We start from the raw sequence: 11550 nt of genomic DNA on the forward strand, positions 1-11550 counted from the left end.
AACTGATTCTTTAGTGTTTTGAAATCCTGCATGAGCCAACAAAGTTGCAGTCGATTTCTTAAGTAATTTTTTTGCAGTTTTTGTAGATATTTCAGGAATGTGTGATTCTTTTCCCAGAGTGAAATCACTAAAAATATTTAAAACAAAATTATAAATATGCAGTTGTTTCGTAGGTACTCTTTTTGAAATACAATTTCTTATTACCTAAACTCTTTATCCATGTATTGAATTGGCAAATTTAACTTATATGTAGGAGGCTTAATTGGGTGAACTGGGATATCTAAAGCTGGAGGAAAATTTTGAATTTGTGTGTCTGACATTAATTCCGTTTGTTCTTTGGCAGCTTCAATTAATTGAGACATTTCTTTAGCATGTTTAATAAGTTTGATACTATGAATAACTCTGTCATCCATTTCTAAACCCAACGTTTCAGATACTGCTTCCTTTTTTACTTCGGCTGGTTTTGGAGGCAGTGAAAGAGGAGTTCTAAGACCGTCTGGCTGCATTGCTTTCATAATAAAAAGTTTAACGATTTCGGCTGGTATTACTTCTTCATTAGAAATTTCTGGACTATCAAATTCACCCCACAAGGTAGACATTGTATTCAATCAATAAAAAAAAAAAACACTAATAAGAAGTAATTTAAACCAAATCTACATAAATAGATCGAAAACAATTATTAACTAAATACGATCATACGTAGATTCAATTTAATAATATATAGAAAAAAAATTTTTTTTCGTTTTGTTCATTTAATAACCGCAAAACGAAGCCATTGTATGTCTATGGTAAATTTTTAATACAACTTTTGTCAGTCAACGTAAAAATGGATGCAATCTATTTATTTGATATCAACTAATAAAATTTTCATTTTGAAATAAATTTCTTTTTTTTTTTTTTTTAAATTCATGAATCCTTTCAACTTAGCTTAGTAGGTTCAGCCCTATTTTTTTTTAAATTAAAATTTTACCTCATCATTTTTAATTAAAGGAAATACTTAATTTATTTGGAAGTACAGTTATGATTAACAGTTATATGTACAGTTTAACTTTGCATAAAAGGGTTTAAAATATAAAACAAAATCATAAATTTTTACCTTAAATAAATAAATAGAAAAAAAAGATACTTATATTACTGATATTTAATTACATTTTTGAATTTATTTAAAGAATAAATTTTGTGCAGTCTGAAATTATTTTCCCTAAATTTGTAACTCGACCAATACAAAAGTATTAAAGTTTTTTTTTATTTTTTTGCTTTATCATAATTAGAAATTTACAATAATCCATTTTAATGTAAAAAGTATTACAACCAGTTTTTGAAAAACATTGTTTTTTTTTTATTATCCTATTATAGAATAAGTACAAAATATGATACACCTAAATTAACAATTAACAATAAATGATTATGCCAAGAACAACATTCAAGCAACATTTCTTTTTACTGGAAAAAAATATAAATATATATAAATATTCATTTAAATAAATATTTCCAAAATTTACCAATTTCAATCGAGTAATTCTTAAGTGAAATTTTCAAATGAAATACAAAGAGAATAGTTATATCATTGTTGATCCAGTAAATTTAATTTGTCCTCCATTTGCTTTTTTTGTTCGATATTCATTTCAATTTTTTATTTAAACAAATAAAATTTTATAAAAAAAAAAAAAATTTGAATTTGTATTTTTTACATTTTCAAATAATATTATAAAGTAAAAATTATATTTATTTAATAAAAAAAAAAAAATGAAAAAAAGAAAATGCTAATTAATGAGGAAACAAGTAAACAATAATATATAAAATAATTTCACCTATGAATATGAGCTAACTTAAATATAAAAACAATAAATGGAATTAATTAATTTTCTTGAACGTGAACATTGGGGGCAAGTTTGCAAGCAACTGAAACAACAGTCAACAAAGCTTGTCTAACAAATTGGGGCATTCCAGGTTTGTATGCAGTTTTCTCCAAAAGCATTCTCAATTCGTGAAATAAATTTCTTGTGTACGGGTTTCGTCGAGATGAATAACGCAAACATAAAAATTGATAATAGAATACTGGAGTAAACAAATTTGCATAACCTCTGAAAAATTTTATCATTATTGTTTTAGTAATTCTTAAAAGACATAAAACGATTAAGAAAAAAAAAATTTGCAAATATATGTACTTACAGCAACAATAAAATAACAGAAAATGGCATAAGGAATATTTCTGTGAATGAAATAAGTTTTAAAAGGTTTCTAGATTGAAACTCGACCAACGATATTAGAAACCTTGCACCCCACCAAGAATTTTGACCTAAGCACTGCAAATAAATTTTATTAAGTTAATATTAAAAAAAATTAACAATAATGAGTGAAATATATTTTTATGTTTTCTAAACACTTACATCCAATAATGTGAGAGAATAGCTTGCAGAATGGAGAATGCTAAACAATAATATGGGTTGCAAAGCCACTGAAAATTTTATAAGAAAATTATTTTATAATAACCAAAAAAATTCATTTTAAATAAATAACTGAAATTCATTAATTTAAAAATTAGATAATTTTTAAATGATTCATGGCTGTTTATAGAAAAGGATACATGTTATTGGAGCAATATACAAAAATATAATTGAATAAAACAGGTAATGACAACTATCTTCAAGAAGTAGTTGTTGAAGAAATTGCTTTGTAAATGAGACTTGTGGTAATCTTTGATGCAGCCTTAAAGCACTTGTAGATGCATTACTCATTAAAGTTTTATAATACAATGAGTATGGATTCCTAAAAAAAAAAAAAAAAAAAAACGTATTCATTGTTATCGTTTTATCGAACACTAAATTGTCAATATTAAATTAAATAAATTGATTAAAAAATCAAAAGAAAAGAAACTTACCAAAACAATGGAATAAAATAACCTATGGTAAAGAAAATACTAAATACTCTAGTGACCCATAAAGCGAAATCAATTTTATGTAAAAAAATATGTTCCTTTAATTTTTGAAAACCAGGCTCGGTTTCATTATTTTGATCTGTTGAACTATCAGCCATTTTTTGCATCTATAAAAAAAAATTTAATGTTTTTATGTTAATAACAAGTTACATTCAATTAAAATTATTGAAAGCCTTACCTTGAAAATAAGATCAAAGTTTATATGAATTTCTAATAATCATGCAAATGAAACTTTTAAACTTTAAACCCTTATTAATTAATGATCGTAAGGCTACTTTATTATTTCCAATAGTTATTCTAAATTTGAATTCATTTTTCAATTTAACATTTTTCTATATTCAATTTAATATTTAAAAAAAAAAAAAAAAAACTTATTTGAATTCTAATTAAATAAATTAAAAAAAAAAAAAAGAGAATATAAATAATTAATTTAAACTATATAATATCAAATAAGTAATTAAAAATTTTCTTTAAAGGTAGATATTTAATAGAAGATGCGACATTAGCCGTTGTATTTTTTTTAAATAAAAAATTAAACTTTTTAAATAAAATTTTAACGCGAATGGTAAATAACAGAAAAAAGAAGAGAAAACTAAAAGCCTACAGCTAGTTTAATGACCTTAATATATTTTATTTTTCATACCTATTTTCTAATTATTATTAATTATTTGTTTATATTCGCTTTTTAAAAAAATTAATTAAAAAAAAAATTTTAAAAATTAAAAAAAAAAAAAAAAAAAAAAAGATAAAATTAATTAAACTTACTAAGATAAATTTAAACAGTTTCAATATCAAAATCCTCTAATGTTTTGAGTTGCTATCTAAACGTGAATTAGCAACAGTGTTGACAACTTAAAATTTTGTTCAACTTTTAAAAAACAAAAATATTAAAAATAATGAATTTTTATTTATTTTGTTTTTGAAAAATGTAATTAAAATTACTCGAATTGAATATTCATTGGAAAAAAATTTAAACGTTGTTCGTATTATAATAAATAAATTTTATTATTTTTTAATTTTCCTTGAAATGCTTAACGATGATTTTACGATCAAATTTTAAGTTTTCAAAAGTTTGCAGAAATGAGTATCACCCTCTTATAGTGTTTCCGGTCGCATATTTCATTTAATTATTTCACAAAATATCAAAATGCCAGAAAAAAAGGTTTGAAAATTACTATTATTTTTTATTAAAAATTCTAATCAATTATTAATTATTTATATAATGTTATTGTAATTTTTTTTAGAAAAAGAAGAAGATCCAAAGTGTTCAAGTCTTTGGCCGAAAGGTAAGTTAAAAAATTAGCGTGGCTATCACCATAATTTAAATCCATATTTTACGGTAAACGCAAATTACTGTGGAGTTATTGTTAATAATTTGCCTTCAAACCATTACAAATAAAAGTTTTAAACTTTTTGTTACAATACTGTTGGTTTTTAATGGTTATTCTTTATGAAATACCACGACGTCAACGTAACACGTGTCTAGTAACATATTAACATGTCATTAATTAAAATTTTTTGTTATTAGAAAACAGCAACAGCAGTAGCTTATTGTAAAAGAGGGAAAGGAAACATTAGAGTAAATGGAAGACCCTTAGATATGATAGAGCCTAGAATTTTACAATATAAATTGCAAGAACCATTCTTATTGCTTGGAAAGGTAATTTCATTTTTAATTTTTGTAAATATTTTTAAATTTTAAGAATTAATTATTTAAAGAAATAATCGATTGTATTTTTTGCCCACAGGAAAGATTTTCAGGTGTAGATATGAGAATTCGTGTCGGTGGAGGAGGACATGTAGCTCAGGTGTATGCCATTAGGCAAGCTATTTCTAAAGCACTTGTCGCTTACTATCAGAAATGTAAGCTCTTCATCAAAGCATTTTATTTAAATTATTACAAAAATCAAAAAAATATTAAATTTTCTAATTAAAACTCCATTTTCAGATGTTGATGAAGCTTCTAAAAAAGAAATCAAGGACATTTTAATTCAGTACGATAGAACACTATTGGTCGCTGATCCAAGAAGGTGCGAACCGAAGAAATTTGGTGGTCCAGGTGCAAGAGCCAGATACCAGAAATCTTATCGTTAATTTTACTTCAAAATTAAACTTCATCTTTATTTCTAATATAAAGATTTTTTAAATATATAAATGAATTTATTTATTTTTTTTTTATTATAATTCCCTGCGACATAAATTTTAACATTAACATGTTAAGACTGACGATAAAAATTTCAAAAAGAAAAAAAAAGAAAAGTTAATTAAATGGCGTTGATATTTGTTTTAATACACAAGACAAAATAAACAAAAAAATATGCGCAAGTTAATTAGGACAAAAATATATATGAATGTTTTGTAAATTGAAGATTTTACACATTCAAGCTGATTGTATTAAAATTTTGAAAAAAAAAAAAAAATCTATTTTAAATTTAATGCTATTTTTATACAGGGCGCCCTGACCGAACTAATGGCTAAGCATTTATTAGTCCTACAGTCAGAAAAGTCGCGTGTATTTGGCAATACACAAAAAAATTGCTCTTTGATATTTTTTTTAAGTGATTTTCCAAATGAAACCATAAAATAAAATAAAAATTTAATTTATGAACAGGTATTATTATAATATTAATAATTTAGATTAAGTGATATGCTTTTTTTTTTTTATCTAAAACAACAAGTTTGTAAAAAAAACAATGAATAGATTGTGAATTATAGAATTAAAATTAATAATTATTTTTTTTTGAATGAATAAAATTGAAAATAAAAAAAAGTTAAGTATTTACTATAATAATTAACAAATACAATTTTTTATTTATATTAATAATAATAATATTAAAAAAAATTTAAATTATTTATAAATTTTGGAAAAATAATAAAAAAAAAAAAAAGAAATTTCTTGCCCTTTTGCCAAATATTTCAAAACCTCATGTTCACATTTTTTTTTTTTTTTTTTTTTTTTGTTTAATTTAAAAAAATGTAAATTTTTAAAATGTCTGATTAATAAATTTTTATTAACTTATTAAATAATTGTTTCAGATATTTGTGAAAATTATATATACATATATAAACATTATGATTAAAATAGATGAAGATGATCCTGTTGGAGGTAAATTTTTAAACAATTTTTTTCCTTTTTTTTTATTTAAATAATTATTATTTTTTTACTTCAGATTAATTATTTACTTAACCAAATTCATTTTACATAAATTATACACCTTATTAAGTTAAATTAATAATAATAATAAAAGGAATTCAAATTAAACTAAATAAATTTTTATTAAGGGATTTTCTTTTGTTGAGGATAAAAGTAAATTTTTCCCATTCTCTCTCTCACTCTCTCTCTTTCTCTCTCTCTCTCTCTCTTATTAAATAAACAATTTGTATTTGAATCAAATTTAAAAAAATTAAAAGTATAATGTACATTGTTAAATTTATTTATTTATTTATTAATAGAATTGGAGCCAAGTTTTCCATATCGTGATGTTAACATAAGAAGAGGAGTTGATATAAAAGATTTTTATGATTTACAATCAGAAATTGGAAGGTTTGTTTAATTATTATTATTATTACTATTACTTATTAATAACTAAATAACCAAACAATTATTTTGCAAAACACCCAAACATAACAATAATAATAATAATAATAATGTTAAAAGGGAAATTATCATCATCATAATCATCATTAACATTAATTGAAATTTTTTTATTTATAATTTAATATTATTATTATTATTAGTTTACCGGCCATTAAATTTATTTAAAAAAAAAAGAATTTTTTTAAATTACTGCCAGATTTTTTTTTTTTTTGTTCAAAACAATATTATTGTAAAAATAAACTTTTTTTTTTTTTTTTGTTGATTCTTTTTTACAAAATTTTTTTTGCATTAATTTAAAGCATAAAATTGAGTTTTTTTTTTTTTTTTTTAAATTTTTGGTAGATTTATTTGCAAGTATTTATTATAAATCATTTGAACATAAATAAAAAAAAATTGGCTCTTTTTTTAGTATTATTATTATTATTATTATTATTATTATTATTTTGAATTCAATTTTGTCTAACCCCCCTCCCTCCATCCCTCCCTTCTCTGTCTTTTTTTTTTCTCAACCAAAAATTAACAAATTTTTAATTTAAAAAATTTTTTTTTTTTTCTTTTAAATTTTATTTATCATTTGTGTTATTTACATAAATTACTACTTTTTCTTTTCTTAAATAAAATTTAATTAATTAATAAATAAAATAAATAAATAACCGTCTTGTGAGTGAGTCACACTCCATTTTTTTTTTTTTTTTTTTTTATATTTATTTTCTTGACATTATCATCATCATCATCAACATTAGCATGAAATAAAATTTTTTTAATTCAATGAAAATTTGAAATTTTTATTATTATTATTATTATTATATTTATTAAAATCCAAATAATTTTTATTAATTTTAAAAAAGGTAACAAAAAAACCGTTAAAAAACCGTTAAAAAAATTTTTTGGTTTGATTACTCACTTGGGATTATATTCGTTTAAAATATAGAAATAATAATAATAATAATTTATTTATTTCGTTTTAATAATAATAATAATAATAATAATAATATATTTTTCATAAGATTTTTAAAAAAATTTTTTATTTTCGTGGCCTTTGACAATTTTTTTTTTTTTAAATTGATGGATAATGATGATGATGATGATCTATTTTTAAAAATGGTGCAATTTTGTCACGCTAAAAAATTTTTGTTTTGTTTTTTAAAATAATTAATAACAAAAAGAAAATAAAATAAAAATTGTTTTTTTGGCTTTAATTTTATAAATTAATTATTGTTTTTTTATTTATTTATTTATTAATTTAAATGTCAAGTTTTTTTAATAATGGATGAACATCAGTAATAATTTTAACATTGTTTTTTTAACATCGGCCACCATTTTTGTTTTCTATTATTATTATTATCATTATGATGAATGAAAATAATTTAGGTGATAATAATAATAATACTCGTGTAATTAACTGATTTAGTTTTATTAAATTTCTATTTAATAAATCATAATGAATTTTTTTTTTTTGTTTTGTTAAATAAGAAGGTATTTGGATTTTTTTTTTTCATTCTGTGCCAAATTTTTTATTTTTTATTTTTTTTTTGAAGGTTTGGCAATAAGCAGTCAAGGTCTTAAAACAAAAAAAAAAAAAATAATAATAATAGAAAAAAAAAAGATTAAATGAAAATTTGTTGGGACGTTTAATTTTCTTCGGTTACACTTTTTTATTGACCCTCATGATTTACCATTTGAAAATTTTTTGAATAAATATTAAAAAATACAAATCCCGCCGCCTACAGAAAATTCTAGAACAGATAGATATGTTGGATTAAACCCAAAAAAAAAAAAAAAAAAACACAAAAGTTAGAAAGTTAAAAGTTTTTCTTAATAATTTTTTTTTTTTTTTTTTTTTTTAAATAGGGGAAAATTTGGAACGGTTTATAAATGTAAAGAAAAATCAACGGGTCTTTTTTTGGCGGCAAAAATTGTACCTACAGGTAGAAAAGAAGATAAAAGAAATGTCGAAAGAGAAATTGACATAATGAAAACTCTTCAACATCCAAGATTGATACAATTATATGATGCTTTTGAAAAAGATAAAACAATGGTTGTCGTTTTAGAATTGTGAGTAAAAAAAAATTTTTACCTTAAGTTTTTAAAATTTTTTTGTTGTTTACATTATTTTTTGTTTGTTTTTTAATTAGAATCGAAGGCGGTGAACTTTTCGAAAGGGTTATAAGCGATGATTTCGTACTAACGGAAAAATCATGCACGGCATTCATGAGACAAATATGCGAGGGTATGGAATTCATACACAAACAAAACATCCTACATTTAGATATGAAACCGGAAAATATACTTTGCCTAACAAAAACCGGAAATCGTATTAAAATAATCGATTTCGGTTTGGCGCGAAAATTCGATCCGGAAAAAAAATTACAAGTTCTTTTCGGTACGCCGGAATTCGTGGCACCAGAAGTCGTTAATTTTGACAGGATCGGATACGAAACGGACATGTGGAGCATCGGCGTCATTTGTTACGTCATGCAAGTTATCATTTTTTAAAATTTATTTTTATTAACGTTAATTAATAGAATTATGGAAATATTTTTTCTCCGATTCAGGTTGTCAGGTTTATCTCCTTTCATGGGAGAAACAGATATTGAAACAATGGCAAATGTAACAATTGCAAAATGGGATTTTGATGATGAAGCTTTTAATGAAATATCAGAGAATGCAAAGGATTTCATATCGAATTTATTGGTTAAAGAAAAAGAGTGAGTATCCATGATACACACGTACACATACACGTGCACATTAAAACAACACGTACACACAAATTTTATTCAAAACAACAGAATACAACAAAAATTGTACATTAAAACAATCGGTCGGACTGAAATCTATTTGGTGCTATAATTTTAATGGTATTTTATATATAAAAAATCAAATTTTCTCGGAAAATCTCGTGTTAGGCGAGACAAAGACCTGAAATTTTTTTTTTTAATTTCTTTCTTTCTTCTAATTATGCAAAATACTTCAATTTTTTTTTTTTTTTTATGATGGCATGTTGCTTTTTTCTAACGGTTTTTTTTTTTTGTTTAAAAGGCAAGATGGAATAATATCATCCATTATAATAATTGAGCTTTTTTTTTTTTTTTTATACAAATCACGTGCAAAATAATATTTAATTCCCTCGACATAAATAATTCATTTGTCTGAAGGGATTTTGGCTTTTAAAAAAAAAAATGGCGTTTTATTTATGCACAAACAAAAAAAATCCCTAAAAAGTTTTATATAAATTTCCGTTATAAATTGGAGAAAAAGATTTAAATCAGCCCATTTATTTATTTTTTTTAAATACAAATTTTTAGTAATTAATAAATTATTATTATTTACTAATTTTATTGTTTGCGTTATTATATAAAAAATTTTGTTTTAATGCCAATATTGTTAAAAACAAAATGTCCGTCCGCCATTAAATAATTAAATTTTTAATTTAATTTAAATATCGTTATTTATTCATTAATTAAAAAAATATCATCACCGTATTATTTATTATTATTATTATTATTATTATTATTATTATTTTATGCACCAGTGTGAAATTTGCAAAATTTTCACTTGCTCATCAATTTCTATATTTAATGTGCCGGCTAAATAAAAGAAAAAATTTTGCTTTTTTACTTTTTTTTTTGTTCTTTTTTTTTTTTTTTGACAATCATTAACACTGGGTCTTTGTCTGCCTACATTTTAGGAAACGACTAACAGCCGCTCAATGTTTGTCGCATCCTTGGCTCCGGAGAAAATCACCCATTCAAATTCGGAAAACTCCAACGGTTGTCAAAATAGAGGCATCGCCATCGGAATTGGATTTGGCAAAGGATAATTTAAAGTTTTTCGTCGAAAGATGGAACGAACATCCGAACAGTCCGTATATATTCGACACGAGTTGTCAAACGATATCACCCTGCGTTTCTTTTAACAACATACAAGATAGAAGGAGTAGTAGGACGCCATCTTTGAGTGGTTACTCACCTTCACCTTGCGACTCGATATCGTCACTCGTGGAAGCAGATTTTTCCGAATCTCCACCACCTCTCTCGCCGAGAAGATCATTTATAAAAAGTGGAGATTTATCTCCGACATCGTCACCGAGAAACCTTTTCTTGGATCGTTTGCAAATATTTGACAGGAGAGCTTCCGATAGTTCCTATTTGGCAAGACACGCAATCGAAGCCGCGACTCGTATCAATTTAGCCGAGGAAATAAGAAAATTGTCGGATAAACTATTAAAAACGAATTCCTCGCAAGATATTATTATTAATAATAATAATGATGATGATTCTGCATTTAATTTCGATATCGATGGGAAAAATTCATTTAAATCTAAAATACATAAAAAATATTCAAAATCCGAGAGTCAATCGTTCGACGAGAATTTCGAATTAACATTTGCCAACAGTTCGTTATATTATTCGAACATAGCATCGGGATTTAAAACGATGGCGACAGATGTTGAAAATTATAAAGATAAATTTATTTTTAAAGATTGGTTAACGCCGAAAAGAAAATACAAATTTTCAAATCGGGATATTCCCATTCATCAAACGTCAATCAAGAGTCCCTCAACGTTGGAAAATGAAAATTTGTCAGACACATCATCGACTTTGTCATCGGCCGGTCATTCAAATCCTTCTACACCCGATTTATTCCTCGACACACCTGATTTTACTAAAAATTTATTTCACATGTTTGGAAAATGCGAAAATGAAACAACAACAAACGCAACAACCGGAACAACAACAACAACAACAACAAAAAGACAACAAATAAGAAGAACATCATTAACCGTTAATTATTCGGATATTGAAACGTTAAGCGAAAGGACTAAAAAATCATTAATGAATTTTTTTGATAATTCTAAAAAATCTGATTAAATGCAACAACCAACAACAACAACAACCACAACCACAACAACAACCAAAGTGTTTAATAATAATATTATTTTTTTTTATAAATATACTTTTTAATTATTTTATTAATTACAAAAAATTATTTTTCAACAATAACATGACATCAC

The 11550-nt window shown here is 23.7% G+C and overlaps 4 protein-coding genes across 4 annotated transcripts in view; 2 read left to right on the forward strand and 2 right to left on the reverse strand.

Annotated features, from left to right (window-relative positions):
• The window catches only part of Phum_PHUM123500 (uncharacterized protein), a gene marked incomplete at both ends in the record, with an annotated part of 1225 nt that extends 626 nt beyond the window's left edge, over window positions 1–599 (reverse strand). Inside the window, one exon of the mRNA XM_002424211.1 lies at window positions 205–599. Coding sequence (XP_002424256.1) covers window positions 205–599 — 395 coding nt within the window. The remainder of the gene's footprint in view (window positions 1–204) is intronic.
• A 1259-nt stretch (window positions 600–1858) lies between these two features.
• On the reverse strand, window positions 1859–3036 carry Phum_PHUM123610 (protein Kr-H2, putative; the record flags this gene model as incomplete). The annotated part of the gene is made up of 5 exons (XM_002424212.1): window positions 1859–2084; window positions 2173–2306; window positions 2391–2458; window positions 2588–2769; window positions 2882–3036. 5 exons carry the CDS (start codon window positions 3034–3036, stop codon window positions 1859–1861), a joined length of 765 nt encoding a protein of 254 aa, XP_002424257.1.
• Window positions 3037–4085: 1049 nt separating this feature from the next.
• Phum_PHUM123620 (40S ribosomal protein S16, putative) lies at window positions 4086–5032 on the forward strand (the record flags this gene model as incomplete). The annotated part of the gene is made up of 5 exons (XM_002424213.1): window positions 4086–4100; window positions 4183–4224; window positions 4467–4598; window positions 4687–4801; window positions 4887–5032. The coding sequence occupies 5 exons, from the start codon at window positions 4086–4088 to the stop codon at window positions 5030–5032; spliced, it is 450 nt and encodes a 149-aa protein (XP_002424258.1).
• Window positions 5033–6010: 978 nt separating this feature from the next.
• On the forward strand, window positions 6011–11407 carry Phum_PHUM123630 (calcium/calmodulin-dependent protein kinase type 1G, putative; the record flags this gene model as incomplete). The annotated part of the gene is made up of 6 exons (XM_002424214.1): window positions 6011–6044; window positions 6392–6482; window positions 8388–8591; window positions 8672–9013; window positions 9092–9244; window positions 10225–11407. 6 exons carry the CDS (start codon window positions 6011–6013, stop codon window positions 11405–11407), a joined length of 2007 nt encoding a protein of 668 aa, XP_002424259.1.
• Between the last annotated feature and the right edge of the window lie 143 nt (window positions 11408–11550).

This window comes from Pediculus humanus, genomic scaffold (assembly GCF_000006295.1).
Source record: "Pediculus humanus corporis 1103172107470 genomic scaffold, whole genome shotgun sequence".
Classification (NCBI taxonomy): domain Eukaryota; kingdom Metazoa; phylum Arthropoda; class Insecta; order Psocodea; family Pediculidae; genus Pediculus; species Pediculus humanus.